Below are 16,465 nucleotides of genomic sequence, written 5' to 3' on the forward strand. Positions count from 1 at the left end.
GCGCTATAAATGGTTATTGCGAGATCGAAAAATATACTTGATTTCATGCAAGAAGCTATGCATAGCTGATAGGGCAAAGGGAATTGTCCAGTAGCATGGCTATCAAAGGACCTCCAGAACAACAGTCAGGGTATTTAGGGATGCGGACCAGCGTTGCTGGCGCCTGGTGTTGTTGAAGGAGGCGACTCCAACTCCAGCCTTGAGATCATCAAGGATTCCCAACCGTAATTGGTTGACAAAACTTCCCGAGTCACCTAGAGATTGAAGAAGAGAGACAAAATAGGTAGAATCGAGTCGTGTATGCAAAATAAAAAATAAAATAAAAAATAAAAAAATAAAAAAAAAAAAATAAAAAAAGGAGACCTCAGCCAATGCAAGACGAGAGATAGCCTGGAGACTGTGCCCGCGCTGCTGCCCTGTAGCTGACCTCCGTCTCTCAGTGCTGGGATTTGCTTGGAATCTGCAGAGGAACCGCTGACCGAGCCGCCGAGCTGGCACAACCCCTCCTGGGTAAGGAGGCGCTCAACAATGGACCTCCAAATACGAACCAGAGACCAGACCAGAGAGCGAGACTTGAATATTTTGTCACTTGTCCTTGACACACCTGTGGAACATGAAGTTCCCTCCTGCAGAGAAACGTCGATTGGCCGTTACGTGTTTGTCACCTCTTCATTAATGCCCCATTCTTTTGCGATGGGAAAGAAAACAAATGGACACATGGCTGGCGTCAACGGAGGGGAATTAAGGAGGAGACACAAGCCTGGAGGAGGATATAAAGGAGCCCTAAGAAGTCTGAAGAGACCGGAGAGTCTAAAATGTTGATCATTATTCCATCTGGTGAACACTCATCCTAACCCAAAACTTGAGTCAGCATCTGTCCAAACTTGTTCCTATTCCCGTTCCGAGGTCTCAATCATCTGTGGATTCTCCATATTATTATTGCCCTATTATTGTTTGTTGGTGGCATTTCACGTCGCCACATTCACCGGCGGGTTACCCTGATCTGCTAACATCCCGACTCCTCTTCCCCGGACGTTCTCTTTTAATTAAGCTTGATCCCTCCCCAATTTCCACTACCATTTGGTATGTTTGAAGCGACATGACATCATCCTAGCCTATGCAGGAGCGCATTTGGGGGCTAATATTTGCTCTTCCTTTTGGGCAATGTAGTTCGACGAGTTGCCATCATTATCCCTCGCCCGCTCAAGCACCAACTCAACCCACGTCTCTCTCAGGTTTCCGCTGAAGCACTCCGGCAATCGCTCCGGCTGCACGACCTCAAGTGTGATCACGGCTCGCTGTCTGTCGTCAATTGCAGGTGGCAACGGCCAATCACTACGCTTCAGCACCCGTTCATCGTCCCCAGCATCCCAGTCCTTGGACGAACTAGGGCTTGCAACCACCCCGGTGACTGACTAGGCCGTTTGCGTGCTAGGCTTTGCTAATATTAGCCCCTGAACTGCACTGCTGAAACCGCCGAGCTGCTTCAAGGCCTCGTACTGGTCAGATTTACGCGCCCAACCTCGAGGTGCACCCACCAGGCACTGGCAACAGGCGTCATAATCATAATTCACGCCTGCACCTCCATCCCCTCGTCCAAAAGCCAAAAAGAAAAGGAAAAAGAAAAAGAAAAAGAAAAAGAAAAAGAAAGAAAGAAAGAAAGAAAGAAAGCAACGCGCAGGGTTGAAGCACGCTGGTCGGCTTCATTGGAAAGTTGCTCTGCTCTGGGGGCCGTGACCAGAACAATTCTCACCAATAGTCCCATGCACACTCCGTTTCCTCTGTGCACTCAATTAGTTGCTTCCAGCGCATCGTGATTATTAAAGGTCACTGCTGCCCACTTCTCTTGTTTGTTTCGATCCTTTGGTCTTGCTCCCCAAGCCTTGTTGTCCTCCATAGTAGTATCCTGGCGTGGCCCATTGAATTGAACTTCGTTCGTGCCCGAGACATTCACTTGTTGTATGGGCCGTTCTTTTCTAATCCTGCGGATAGTTCATTTTTACGATCAGTGCTCTACTCTCCAAACCATGCCTGATTCTCCGAAGCCAAGGCTTCCTCCCATTTCCACCTCGAAGTCTGCAACTTTTCCCTCTGAACTTCATCAGAGTCCTGTGCTACTCTCTGACAGACCAGACTTTATCAAACAGGAGGATGCACTTCTGAAAACCCCAATCACCCCGCCTGTGGCCTATATAGACTTTCTGAAGTCAGTTACCCCCGTACTGGCTAGCCCCATGAAGACTGCCTCCCCTGTGTTTTCTGAAACGAGCTCTGGATATTCTTCACCAACCTCTCAGCCTTCGACCGCAAGCAGCACGCGCTCCTGTACTTGCGATATCCATAAGCCGCATAAATTGCCAGCCATATCTATCCCTCCACCATCCCCATTTGCGCATCCAAGATCAGCAAGGACTCCCAAATCCCTGCACGCTCAGCGAATACCAGCATCCCCCGCAACCGCGCGCTCACCGATGAGCGCATCGTCTCCCAAAAGCGCTACATGCATGTCAGCGCGGTCTCAGTCCCAATTCTCTCCATCAGACTGGTGCGTTTCTCCAGGTGCTAGGTTTTTCGATCCTCCTCGAAGTTCATCGGGACGACCTGTTTGCGTTCGACATGTCGTCACGCGAACCGTGACTTACAAGCGCACCCCTCTAGAGCCAGCTCCAAAGGGCAAACGAAGAAAAACCGAGCAATGAAATCGCGAAATGTCTGATATATCGCTGTTGCGTTTCTTACCTGCACCCTAACTCGCGGACCTTGACCGCCCATTTGTCTCCAAAGATCTATCTTCGACCAAACCCCTGTAGTACTTCTCCATTCCTACCCCTCAAACCTCCCGCTGGAGTCAGCCTCCCTGGGCTATATTACGGCGATACTACCTCGTAACTTCCGTGTATTAACATATACCGCACTGAGGCTACACGGGACTATATCTCCAGCGCTGCGAACCGACGTGAGCAGTATCGGAAACTCCAACAGCCATGTCCCACCATATGTTGTTCCCTTGCCCTGGAAACTTTTGTCAACATATCGGCCGCATCCTATCTTATCTTACCAGTGCGTGTCGACTTTTAGCGTCTATTTCTGCAATCGCATAGCTCTCCTTTTCGTTTTCTCCGCTTCTCTTTAGCCTCCCACTGGTGGTCTTGGATATATAGGCCGGTGTCCTGGTCTGTCGTTGAATAGGATTTCCGCTCTAATGGGGTTCGTTTATACCCCAGATCGGTTTGCATTATATATCACTTGAATGCATACAGGATGAGGTGTGTGTATCTATACGATATCAGGTCTCCTCCTGAGCACTATTACGTGTTCATCCTACCCACTACTACCGTTTCCTTTTTTTTTTTTTTTTTCGAGTTTATCTGTGTTTGTCATGATGGTTGGGATCGGACCTGGGATATTTTTAATGTCTGCGCACTACGTATATATACCTACTTTCATTTCCTTTGTCATTTGTGCCCGTATATAGGTCATGTTTTTTATTTCTGGGACGGGGTTTGGTTGCAGCTCCTACACCAACTCTCCATGTCTGTTTGTCGGTTTATCTACTGCAATAATTTATCACAGAGAATCTTTCAAGCAGCCTCCCACTTCTATCCAATACGCGTAATGATCAATCTACAGTAATTAGCAAGCGCTTATAAAGGTACCCCCATTGCAACTAAAAAATTCTCACCTCCAACAGCCATCGGCAGATATTGTTTCTCGCAGGACACGAACGATAAATCCAGCCCCGTCACCCTGCAATTTTTACCTGCAATTGCTTCAGCTTGGCGAATAGCAACCAAAAGCCAGGGTTAACATGATAGACCAATAGAGCATCCTTTGGGCACACGATACTTTTCCAGCCACATCAACTGCCTCGCGCTGGTTGAACCGTGGTCCTATGGAATCATCAAGTGCCCTCCATTTGGAATTCAGTGATTGGGTGTGGGTTAACCTCCTCCATACATTAATCCATTCTTCTTCTGCAAAGTCTCTCCTTCGTGGGCCAATAGATGGTGGTTTTCAGTTCGTCCATGGATCTGACTGGGTGCAAAAGCGGCTCTCATGTCCTTGTACTCAAGATCAGTTCAATCACGTGAATACACGCATCGAAGACAGTAACTAATGAACGGCTTGTTTGTCTCCCTAATATTCTACAAGCGAAGAAAGAAAATATTATTCCATGACCTCACTCCCCAGTTATATCTATTTTGATTCTTTCGATCGACTGTCATTTTGGAGAATGGAGTCTCAGACTCAGATATTCATTTAGAGGAGCCGGCAAACCAGGGACTGCCCTTTGAGCTAAAGAATAAAGGTTGACCCTCACAGTGACCTCAGGTGCAACTCAGAAGGTTCTGATCTCAAGCAAGCTCAGAATTAATCAATGACATCTTCATATCCCAGACCCAAGAGCTGGGAGGGTTGTGTATCCCATTTCCTCATTACTACAGGGGATAGAATAGTGGCTGGTGTAAAATTTTGCTATGCTGTGCTGCATCTTCTTTCCCATAGCTAAGTGATTGAATCCAGAGCAGCCTGCCTGTGAATGGATGTGAGGGCTTGCCGGAGTATCAGATGCCGGACCTGGGAAGCGAGTATGTGTCTACATCGTGCACATCCTACATCCTTCTCGGGATCCTGTCCCCGGACACATATACAAGTGTTGGATAACGGAGAAATTAATGTTGCAAGGTTTTGCAAAGTGACTGCTTTTCTCAGAAAGGTGACGGTTAAGTAACTACAGACATCCTGTCACCCGATAATGTAGCAAACGAGCCCGTAACAACCCTCAAGTGTCAAGTCTGATTCTGAACAGGCTGGTTCGAGCAGGTGGCCCGGCATATATGCTTTTTTGGCAATTTCAACGGTGTCAAACTGGTAAGTTATGGGCCCGTATTCCAGAGGGGCAATTGATCCGATTGTCGAGACAGACAGCAGCTCATGAAAACCAGCAACTGGAACGAGTGCAGCGCATTCCGATTTCAGGATGTCAAAGAGACAGGGATGTATATATGTCAGTTAAAATGTCAAAACATCTCCGCTTGCTCCAGAATCCTCACTGGGATGAGTTCCTCGGCTTTACCTCCCCAACGTGACCGATGCGAGGTAATCGTGCCGCTGCGCAACACCAAAATGATAAAAACACTGAAATGATAAAAATCTTGCAATTTCATCATCTTCATCATCTTCATCAATTAATAACTCGCCACAATGTCAAATAAGGATAAAAATATTGAAGACCATATTCAAAAAGCTGTTGCTTACCACCAAAAAAACCCAAATTCTAAAATACTGTCTCTGTCATGAGAATTTGAGGTTCCTTCTCAATATCTCTGAGTGTGTATCAATGGAAGGAATCTGAATACTGCAAAGATTCCAGTTAACAAGAGATTAAATAAGAGTCAGAAGGATGCAATTAAATAATGAGTCAAGCTGTTTGATGAAAAGAATTATCCTCCCACAGCTGAACATATTGAAGATTTCACAAATTCAATGCTCAGATATCAGTACATAGATCCTACTACCTCTTTTTTAAAAGTCAGCAAGATGTGAACTTATAGGTTTATTGAACACCTATCTGAGTATAAGAGGATAAAACAAAAGTCAATGAATTCAAAGAGAGTGGCAGTTGAAGATATTGAATATATTAATACATGATTTGAATATCTCTGAATTCTATTTGAGCAGTATCAATTTCACATCTGCAATACATATAACTTTGATGAGATTGAATTTCAAAAAGGACAAGAATGTGGAGAATGAGTTATAACTGCTTTTAAAGAAATTAATTCCATCATTTCTTCATTCTTTTCAAGAGATTTGATTACAATCATTGAATGTATATTCATAGATAATCATGTCATTCTGCCATTGATAATCTTGGCCTTCAAAACACACTTGGAGGATTGATATACACAGACAGATTTACTTAGCAATTATAGAATTGCTATATCAGATACTGAATTTACCAATGATGAGATTGGATTTGAATGACTCAAACATTTCAATACTGCTACAGAAAAGAGACAGAAAAGAAGTCATCAATTACTTTTAATGAATAATCATAAATCTCATATCACTGAGAAGTTCATACAATATACAGATCTTTATAAGATAATTTTATATGAATTTTCCATGACATGTCACTCATTTGCTACAATCTCTGAATAGTCTATCATTTCAGCAATATAAGTATTATCATTCAAAAGCAGTCAACTATGCCACACACCATGATCTTGTTAAATAAGAAAAATAGCAGTTTCTACAAGATCTCTCAGCTATGCAAAAACAGATCTTTAAATCTGATACAATAGCTGCAGAATGGGCTTAACATGACATATATTCATGAAATTCTGACTGAGTTTTTGACACTCTTAAGCAGTAAATCTCATCACCTCCTTCATTGCAGATTTATGAAGATAAGAATGATTCAGATCACATATCTATCTTTTTCTCTCAGCTATTCTCATCAAAGACAATTCAAAAGCTGAAATACCATATTAATATTGTGGAAAACACCATACAAAGTATTAGAAATACTCTTGATTTGAAATCATCCACTTTGACATGTCATTTGAACAAGATATTCAAAGAAAGTCTAATCAACACAGAACTTAATGAGCAACAGACCACTTAATTAGAGAACTTTCTCAATGTCAGTAAACACTACAGAGTTAAAACAACCCATCACCAGGTTCAAGTAGGGAGAGTCCTCACTATTAAAGATGCCAATAGAAAAATCAAGCAGTGTAAGAATAATGAAGCTGAAAAAGAGCAGAATAAGAAGCAACAGAGGCTTGGAGTTGATTCCATGAAAATTGACAATAACCCACTCACACCACTGACAGAAGAGGAATTAAATCAATTTAGAGATGGCACACATACTGAGAATGATGTAGATAATCTTTTTATTATAGATTAGCTACTGGTTGTTGATATAGAGTGCAATAATGAGGATGTGATTCAAGATTTTTTTATCGTTTCGGTGTTTTTATCATTTTGGTGTGGCACACCCACATGAGGTGTGGGATGCGCAGCGGCACGATTAATACGAAATGACATCGCCCCTGAATCCCGGGGTGGAACCCACTGAATCCAAGTGTAGCAGAGAATGGCTTCCATAACCAAGAAGGGTTAAGGGTTGTTATTGTTATTGTCCATATGTTGGCATTCCTCGTCAGCAGTTCCGTCGCATTTCAAGTTTCATATCACAATCCCCCCCCCCCCCCCCCGTTAGCGTATTAGGGGGCATAAGCTCTATTAACTATTTCAACTCTGCTATTTTCACTATGGAAATAAATAGTAGACATCACAAAGCCGTGCTGATTGTAAGAAGATCTGAAAATAGAAATCTTGTTCGTGATGAGAGATAGAGTTTAGGCCCAGTTACTTCGGGGAGTTGAGACAATTCTACATATTCCGTATACATATTCCTTCCTCGGGTGCCTAGTTACATGGGATATCCATGGCAGACAGACAGCGGCCCCCAATAGCATTGGTTGCAACATATTGTGATATGCAAGTTTCTAGAAGGGTTGACGGAAGATGTTTCAATACAACAATAGTCACGACAAGCCCATTTGACGGGCCAGCCCGCTAATTCTTTCTCCTTTCTTGTTCGAAATCCTGCTTAGTTTGCTGCTAATATGCTAGTTGCCGGTGGGGGGGGCGGATTGTTACTGTCATTGCGTCTGTGAGCCTTGCCTCGTGATTTCGCCGTGGGCTCTCCTTTTTCTTCGACGAGACACCAACTCAGTACGTACCGTCCAACCCATGCAACACCTGTGTCTGTCCATGGATGCCTTAGGCCTCTGTGTTTTTGGCTAGTTACCGGTGCCCGTTGTTTGATCCAGCTCCGTTGTCTCTCCCTAGCTTTTTCCCCTTTTATATTTCTTTTCCTTTTATCTCTGTCTCCCCGTGTTTCGTGGGAGTGGTAGAGACATGGCTCAGCAATTTACTCCATACAGCGACTCTGATGTGTTGGACACTCCTCATGATCCGTCTCCATTGTTGTCTATCTCTGCTCTTGCACGGTTTGAATTTGAGCCAGGCAAGGGCAACGAGGGCACAAAGATTTTGATGGTGGAATGGGAAGATGACGACCTCACAAGGTCGTCGGGAACTTGGCACGTCTCCTGGGATGGAAAGAAAACTGTCCTCCCGGCAAATGAACAAACGTCAGAACACGTCCGACGATGTTATTTCTTGCTCCCTTACCATGCTACCATCCCCCCTGTCGTCACGTTGGCCTATGAGCCACCACCCAGTTCTGCTGCGACAGTTAAGAAACCTGATTCAGTCCAGGTGAATCCTCTCCCTGCAATTTTCCCGCCTGAGCTTGGAGCCACGGCAGTAGCTGCAGGCAAGAAAGGGGTTCTACATACGATATGGGCGAAGAAGCGATTACAAGAGCTGGAGAAAGAAATCAGGGAGGAATCGAGATATAACATAGAAGGTGTGGCCTTGGAGATGGCGCTTCAAGAAAAAGAATGGATTGAGACCAACTTTGGTGTTGGAGCCCGTCCAGCGCCTTTCCAGACGGCAAGTGTGTCGTCATGGAATTCTGTTCCTCTCAGTCCTACTACTCCCCTGTCTCCGGGTGGTGGGAGGAAGCTCAGCGAAAAACTCAAGGGTCTGAAACTGGGTACGAGTGAGAAAGATCTCACGCGCAAACCTTCCCAAGGTAAAGGGGTTCTTTTCGACCCATGGAACCAATGATCGGCCAGTGCGCAACATGCTGACTCCATTCGCCTAAATTTGTAGCAAACCGAACAGAAGCCTCAGACTTCCATCCCCTTTCCCCAGAGGGTCCGGATGTTGCTATATCGTCGTTCAAGTCGTTCCGTCATACCCCCATCGCTGAATCGACTAAACCGTCGATACCTCAAGCTGTAGCACATCTTCCCCCCGCTTCCATACAGGCACAGCAACAACAACTAGGGCAGGAAGGATTTACCAGCCTCAACCAGAACAATGACCAAAGCGTGGATGACGGTTTATTCGCGATAGCGCTTAGTCCTCGTTCCCCAGATATCCCACGAAGTCCCTTTTCATTCTCCCCTAAAGAAACTATACCCTACGCGAAAATGAACTTAAATGAATCATGAAATAAGTGCTTGGAATCCTGAAAAGAAAAAGCACCACAGCCTACCAAGTTAGTGTCCCAGAAGGATCATGAAACAAAATGAATCGCCTTTCCTTTGGATAGATATTCCGGAAACTTGCTATCCGTGCACTTACTTGTTGTGGTGGTCCATTTTCAACCATATTCTATCAACATAGATGATGTTGCTATGTCTAATGACTGCCCGGTTTCTTAAAATTGCATTTTCGCGTTTATTTGGAAATTTCTATCTTGATGCTCTAATACGGAGGGCCGTACTTTCATTCCGAAGGTGTCAATGCATACATCGGTGTGTTGAACCCCTCTTTGTGAAGTCATCTGTGGAGTTTTTGCTTGTCCTATTTATGGTTGATCTTGTGTAGAGTCACAGTTCACCATTGATAATTAATTGGTTATCTGCTTGCAATTTATTTCAGAGTGGTTTTTGTCGTCACGTATTTGGAAATGCAAACTTTAGGACAGCCAAACTCAAATTCTACAAACGTAGCATTTTCGCATGATAACAAGGGTACCCCTCTTCATGCTCAATTTATAACTCATCTTGTGCAATCAAAAGGAGAAGAAGTGACAATATGAGTCAGACTTGTTCAGCTTGTGCCTGACTTTTGACAACAACCATGACCACGATACACAGTAAAGTGCCCTTGTAACCACCTATTGACATGGCATCCAAAAGGGCGACTGTTGATATACAGACAGCTGTTCGGAAATCATGCCAGGAAAAAGAAGAAGAGCCCTAGATTTTCTCCAAACTAGGCAGAGGAAAAGAAAAAGAAGAAGAGAAAAAACTTCTTGAAACTAATCAATAACGCAACAACCATATTTTTGGCCTAAATTGAGGAGAGGGGCGGCGAAAAAATCACTGCTTCTTTTTGGACGATGTGCTGTGGCCCTGCCTCGTGACCTTGGGAGCTTCCTTCTTGGCCTCGTTCTCTTTCTTCACAAACGCGTCCGCTTCCTGCTGTTCTTTGCGCTCCGCATACCACTGCCCAGCTTGTAAGACCAAAACACCCACCAAAACCAGTGCTAGTATCGTGTTACTAGCAGCCATAACCTTCAAGCTATCTTCGCGTCCAAGCACCTGATCCGTCTCATCGCCTGGGTCCGGAGCGCCATAGTCTCCCGAAGAGACGATTCGCAAACCCTTGACAATGTTTGCGATGTAAACGATAACACCGCACATGTACAGGACGAGACTGGCGCCGTCAAAGAGCATGTTGGATTCAGAAGGCTTGTAGAGCTTTGAAACGATACCAGCTAAACCAACGAAGACGACGATGTGTAGAATGCGCGGGATCAAAGGTGGAGAGGCATGCATGAATTTGAGGTGGTTCTCCAGGAAGGAATAGTATGCATCGGGAGTTGGATCTGTGGACCATAGGACGGGGTAATCGTAGGGAAACATGGAGAAGATTATCCCGAGGAAGAATGAGGTTGCTGTTTTACAAAAATAAGAGGTGAGCTGTAGGTTTGTTGTTTGCTTTCTGTTTCTATTGCGTTGGATTTGCAGCAATTGCTTCTCCCTCTTTTATATATATATATATATATTTATATTTTATATTTATTTTAATTTTGTTGTTGTTGTTGAAGTTAAGTCGGGGTTGGAGGAACGCGCGTGGTTTCGGAGACTTACGACAAACGATGAGGAAGGTCACGAATGACCCAGCAGTTAAAGCCATGGTTGAAAGCGAGAGATCGCAGATATCAATTCTATTCGTGTGGGAGTCCGAAACGTATCAATTGGAGCACCCAGCCAAAGCAGGTCCTTTGGTTTATCCTGGTAGGTGAGAAATCAAATTCTGACGAAGCGGACAAGTTAGCATCTCAAAAATTTTTGGTTCAATGCGCCATGCGAGGATCTCTCAGTTAAATTAAGTAGCGGGGACTTGATGCTTAGAGAGCACAAGACAACGTACCAATACGTTTCCACAACGAGATCACAATGCATTCGTTGTGATATAGTGACCCCTCGATGATCAACAGAAGGTTGATTGATGTGTTTGGATCACGATGAGTGGGCCAGGAACCACAGGGAATTTAACACAAGTTTCCAAGGTTCGAGACCTCAATGACATGTGGGTCAGGGAAGCTGATCAGCGATTTGAAATATGCTAACCGGCAACGCTGAGGGCAATGGTTGCGCAGTGTGATAGTCATAGGCGCGTTCTACAACGGAACCTGACGTTGCGACGCCAAAAGTCCGCAGATTTGATTGATGTATTAGATAAGCTGACACGTCTTGCGACAGAAGAGTTGGAGCTAATCACGTGGTTTGTCTTCCTGTCCAATGAGGTATGATTGGATTTCCCCAGTCAAGTTTTGGGAAATGTGATACCAACTTACCGAGAAACGAGATTCATATTCATGGATCTGGTGGAAATCTTGAGCTTTTGGAAATCCAATAATTCTGGAGTTTATGAAAAGAAATTTTGGTCTGGAAGTCACAAGCTTCTGATTAGCGTCCTTTGGATGTCGAAAGAGGCAACTCGGGGAAAATCCCCATGACATAAAGCTTGGCACCAAATCACAGTGAAACGAGATGGTTGGAGTGGAAGATTGTTGCCTTCACTGGGTCGCTGTCGAAGTCTTTGGGCTTCTGAGACGTGGGGTAAATTTATGCACCATTGACAAGATATCTTTTTCTTGTTAGCGCATAGTTTTATTCATGTAGAATGCCTAATGGAAATTATAAATTTTTTTATGTGAACGGTTTTAGAATAACATATCAATGGTTCCCCTGCAGTAGATCTGATTGAACCAGTTTCTCGGAACCCCAGAGTTTGAATATGATGAAGACAAAACATTAGTACGTTTCCTGTGAACCCCCTTTTGATAGCAGTGTGGTCCGTGCGCTGTAAACTAAAACAAACTTAAACAGAAATAAAGTTTCTTAACAAAACGGCAGGAGGGATTGGCCGAAACGTATGACATGATGATTATGTTCGAAGGTCTCAGCACAAGATAATTAAACACTTTATATAACTGATTTGTGCAGGCTGCTACCTTGACCCTAACTGGGAGGAAAAAGAAAGAAAACCTGGCCTGGAGACAAAAGCTCGCCTGCCATTCTGTCCTGTCCTAATGAGAGAGAATCTTCTTTAGAGAAGGATATACTGACACCTTCAACACGTCAGAAAGAACGGGGTTCTGGTTCTTATTGACCCCATAGTGTACTGTCTTGATAGGTCTCGGGTCTCTCTTTGGGAACCAGGCAGCGTGGACGAAGTCAAGGCTGACCTCGAAACCTTCACCCTGATCGTTGACCATGATTGAGAGGGCAGTATTCGTCAGCCTGCCAGCGAGGTCGATCCTCTGCTCGGCACCCCATTTGCCCTTTAAGTTAGTATTAAATACAATCTGCCCCTCCGCACGACGGAAGGAGATCAAGAATAGGGTGTCGCTTCCGTTCGTAAACGTCAACTGAGTATTGTCGATGGTATCAGTCACTATCGGGTTCAAGTCTACCTTAGAAGAGTCGAAGATCAGCACACTGTCTGCCATGAAGTCTTCTTTAAGGTCGACAGAAGTTCCAAGCCGGAGCAATGCTGATGGAGGAGCAGGTCTAAAATTCGGTTAGCAGAGATAATAATATATGTGAGGATTGCTCCGCCTTTCAAACTTACGGTGCGGTTGGTAGAGGCGGTAGCTTCTTCTTTAATTTTGGATCAAGAGCTCCGTCTGGGCCACCTGCCAGCGCTGGAATATCATGGAAGCCTTTGAAACCGGAGAGGATGGTTGGATCTTCATGGTGATTGGCGTTATTGAAGGAGCCAAGAACTTCAAGTTCGATCTTTTCCATTGAGAACCTGTCAAGTTCTCTTCCACGCTGTTCTTGTGTTAGCATGGTAGGTTGAAGGTCTGGAAGCAGTGCAAACGTACCTGGAAAACTCTCCAGTATAGATTTTTCAGTAGAAACTTGGTAACCACGTCCTGGTTCAAAGAGGGCAAAATCCCCCTCTTGACACACTGTATGAGAACATATGTAATTGAGAGATAGGAGGTAGCCTTTGATTCTGTTGCCTCCACAGAAGTGCAGTTACTACAGACTTCCTTCCCGTCGACAATCGATGGGAAACTGAAATTGTAAACCTCCGTGACGTAATCGCTTTCCGGGCTTCTTGGCTTTCCATCCCCGGGAGCAAGGTATATCTTGATGGTGAATGGATTTCCACCCAAGGCGTATCTGTAAATTGTTAGACTTCAAAACCCAAAAATACTGGGTTACTGTTACACAAACTTACTTCTTGTATCGAATGCTAAAGGCAAAATCATTTGATTTAACACCATCATCTGTCTTATCTCCAAGGGTAGGGTTGCCAAGTAACTCGGTTCGCGTGGCTCCGTACTTTTCGTTGATAGCTTTCTTGAGGTCAGTCAAGTGCAATTCGTTGTTATATGCTCCCGCAGCTTGGTATTTGGCGTCCCACGTTTGCAACTCAGGATAGGTGTATCCAAAGTTCAAAGTGTCCCTGGCTCCTTCAGGGGTCCAGCATGTGCCCACTTTGTCTGTATGGAAAGGGCGAAGCTTAGTTTGGGGGGTGATAGTTTCAGCAAGACCAAGAGCTTCTTGAAAGAACGTATTTTTGTCGGCAGTGTCGAACCATTTTTCAGGGTTCAATGCCTGCCAGATAGCGAACATGCGATCGATGTTGCTAGGGGATTTGTAAGTCATGACAACTACAATAATTTCTAAAAATCAAGAATGATTCAACTTACCAATGATGAAGCCAGAAGAGAGGATCAAAGGTTGCTACTGGAATTTCAGACATATGTCCCGTATAGTTACCTCCCACCCAACCATGCACAGTATTATGGATATATTCCAAATTAACGTCTTTGCTGATATCATCTTGTCCTTTGCTGCGGAATGTCGTAGCAAAGGACATAAAATCCAAAGGATGGGTGAGCAGGCGGTATACCATCTCAGAAGCAGCTCCATATTTTCCCTCCCCCATCCATTGGGGGCTTTTGAGTGCTAGTGCGACCTGGTTATTGTTGACGACTCCATTTACCCATGTCTCCGAATCGGGGTCCTTGCTGTCTTCTATGTCGGGGCTTCTGCTAGTTCCGATACAAGGGCCGAACTACACAACTTTAGCCCTCCACCACAATACCTAACAGAGGGATAGATAGGACTTACATTAAAGTACATCCCCTTCCCGCCCTCCCCCGCCCAGGGGTCGAAGACTTGACCCACGCCTTCAGACAAAAATGGTTCGTTCGTTGGCATTTTAAACTGATAGAGGGGGTTTTCCACTCTAGCTCTTTTACCGCTTGGGGTTGGGATAGTCGTTGTTGGATATTTGGCGAGCGTAGGCACTCTATGGTTGACAGCCCAATCCCAGAATGGAAGCCTCCACGAATCCGCAGCCTCCTTAAGCTGGGCTTGTCTATCCTTCGGGAATGCAGGAATGATGTCCGTTATCATGTTTTCGTAGAGAAGTTGCTATTAATCCGATGTTATCAGAACCGGCGATTTGGGTGAGAGCGATAGTAGCATTCAAACACCATACCTCCAACAATACGAGATACGGACGATGCCATATAGGGAAAAGGATATTGTTATGAGTGCAGTAACCCTTATCTTTGGCTTCGTCCATTTGTGTATCGGGCTCGTCCCATGGAATATAAGGCTGACCATGAATACCTGAAGGATCGTCAGCAATTGAATCCTTTCCATATACTGTCATGGCAAATAGAGCCTACCGGCAACTTGGAAAAAGGAACCTCGCTCTCTGGGTGATGTATTCATGAGGTTGCGCCAGGCCATAACAAACAAGTCCACCTGGTCTGCATTTGCCCTGTTGTTGCTCCACTCATCAATTTCTTGACGGATTGGAGCCTTTTTCTGTTCGGGGATCGTCCCCGCTTTGATTCCAGTGATCGCATAGTATTCATAGGGGCGTTTGCTAAGGTATTCAGGAAGCTTGTAAGTCTTTGCAGTCATTTTTCTGGACGACGTGCTTCTTAGCTGTGTGGATGTGGGCGACGAAAGGTCCTGAACGGAAGTGCTTTTTGAGTGGCCTAAGGGAAGATGAAGAATTTGACGCAGCATAGAGAATGTTTCAATCAGGCGTTCAGACCCAGGCAACCATGGGATATATATCACGCCGGATGAAGATCGAAGGAGAGCCAGATTTTGGGAACTGAAATAAGAACAGTTGTTTTTGTACTCTCTGCCACAACCTGGTCATGATTCCAGGTCCCAATTTTGGACACAAAAAAGGCCCAATCACAAGGGATGCATAGCTGTCGAATGAGGAGAGCTGTGAAGCGATAGCTAGAGAGTCATTTCTCTGCTGATGGAGAAAGATAACCTAGCCCCGCTTCGCGGCAGCGTGAAGTAGCTGATTTACCATGGTGGCTCTCCGAAAGCACACTTTCAGTGGCTAGGGCTTTATTGAGGGGTACAGGCTCATCGCACTGTCCGCATGTATTCTGTGGCTGGCTATGCTGATGCAATGGATCAATTGTCGATGTCCGACCGTTGCAGGGTATTCAAGCCATAGCATGAGTTCGGATTTTGATTCTCTGAAATAAATGGATGATTGTGGACGCAGCCAAAATTTGGTTCGCTGAAGATTTGAAAATCGCCTGCAGCAAGGCTCGTGGTGCATACGATCTAACAAACACCATCACAAGGTACAACAAACTGGTCTGTCTTCGGAGTTGCTCTATCATTAGGTCTGTGGCTAGAAGTCTATGACAAGTGAGCTCAGGGCTTGCAGCATCACGTAAAGATTAGTTGAGTTGCCATTGTGTGCCAATCTGCCAGAAGAAGTCAGTTCTGATCGGCAAGCTGACATCAAGTAACTAACTACTGTGCCATAGGCCCGTACCGACCTGTTTCTTCCATGGATATGAATGAGAGCCAGTGACCGGAGCGGGGCGTCAAGCATGGAATGAAAGGTCGCGTCATGCTGCTTTCATGTCATGATTAACTAACAAGTTGTCTGAGTTGTGGCTTAAGGAACGAGTACCTCAGGTCTCCACGACTTGCAGGGTTTCCCGTCAGGTCTGTATGTTCAAACTCCTCCCCTCAATGAAGCACGTTCTTTAGGATGTCGCGCGTGGCTAACGCTGCTGTCCTACCAGAAAGCCTGGCTCGGTCCAAGGTTTTGGATTTTTGCCATCTGCGGAATAGTTGCTGCTGATCTTCCGTAGCTGTCAGGATTCATGAAGAGCTGATGGTTGAGATGAGTTCGACCAAAGCTCTTTTGGCCTATTGGAAGCTGTAAGAAGATATGGAGCTGCATGGCAATATCCTCGGTTCCACCTCAACCATACGTTCCAATAACTCTAATTTACTGCAAGTTACCACCATCCTATCATCTATTATATTGAGCT

The 16,465-nt window shown here is 44.9% G+C and overlaps 6 protein-coding genes across 6 annotated transcripts; 3 read left to right on the forward strand and 3 right to left on the reverse strand.

Annotated features, from left to right (window-relative positions):
- Positions 1-528: 528 nt before the first annotated feature.
- On the forward strand, positions 529-822 carry PADG_11247 (uncharacterized protein; the record flags this gene model as incomplete). Its single annotated transcript, XM_010759509.1, has 1 exon — positions 529-822. The coding sequence occupies one exon, from the start codon at positions 529-531 to the stop codon at positions 820-822; it is 294 nt and encodes a 97-aa protein (XP_010757811.1).
- A 293-nt stretch (positions 823-1,115) lies between these two features.
- On the reverse strand, positions 1,116-1,561 carry PADG_11248 (uncharacterized protein; the record flags this gene model as incomplete). Its single annotated transcript, XM_010759510.1, has 2 exons — positions 1,116-1,411; positions 1,501-1,561. The coding sequence occupies 2 exons, from the start codon at positions 1,559-1,561 to the stop codon at positions 1,116-1,118; spliced, it is 357 nt and encodes a 118-aa protein (XP_010757812.1).
- A 466-nt stretch (positions 1,562-2,027) lies between these two features.
- PADG_01332 (uncharacterized protein) lies at positions 2,028-2,699 on the forward strand (the record flags this gene model as incomplete). Its single annotated transcript, XM_010759110.1, has 1 exon — positions 2,028-2,699. The coding sequence occupies one exon, from the start codon at positions 2,028-2,030 to the stop codon at positions 2,697-2,699; it is 672 nt and encodes a 223-aa protein (XP_010757412.1).
- Positions 2,700-7,935: 5,236 nt separating this feature from the next.
- On the forward strand, positions 7,936-9,101 carry PADG_01333 (uncharacterized protein; the record flags this gene model as incomplete). Its single annotated transcript, XM_010759111.1, has 2 exons — positions 7,936-8,677; positions 8,758-9,101. 2 exons carry the CDS (start codon positions 7,936-7,938, stop codon positions 9,099-9,101), a joined length of 1,086 nt encoding a protein of 361 aa, XP_010757413.1.
- An 876-nt stretch (positions 9,102-9,977) lies between these two features.
- PADG_01334 (uncharacterized protein) lies at positions 9,978-10,797 on the reverse strand (the record flags this gene model as incomplete). Its single annotated transcript, XM_010759112.1, has 2 exons — positions 9,978-10,555; positions 10,752-10,797. The coding sequence occupies 2 exons, from the start codon at positions 10,795-10,797 to the stop codon at positions 9,978-9,980; spliced, it is 624 nt and encodes a 207-aa protein (XP_010757414.1).
- Positions 10,798-12,196: 1,399 nt separating this feature from the next.
- PADG_01336 (uncharacterized protein) lies at positions 12,197-15,065 on the reverse strand (the record flags this gene model as incomplete). Its single annotated transcript, XM_010758566.1, has 8 exons — positions 12,197-12,680; positions 12,742-12,944; positions 12,998-13,301; positions 13,360-13,770; positions 13,835-14,202; positions 14,259-14,564; positions 14,632-14,765; positions 14,825-15,065. 8 exons carry the CDS (start codon positions 15,063-15,065, stop codon positions 12,197-12,199), a joined length of 2,451 nt encoding a protein of 816 aa, XP_010756868.1.
- Positions 15,066-16,465: the final 1,400 nt, after the last annotated feature.

This window comes from Paracoccidioides brasiliensis (genome assembly GCF_000150735.1).
Source record: "Paracoccidioides brasiliensis Pb18 unplaced genomic scaffold supercont2.2, whole genome shotgun sequence".
In the NCBI taxonomy this organism is placed as follows: domain Eukaryota; kingdom Fungi; phylum Ascomycota; class Eurotiomycetes; order Onygenales; family Ajellomycetaceae; genus Paracoccidioides; species Paracoccidioides brasiliensis.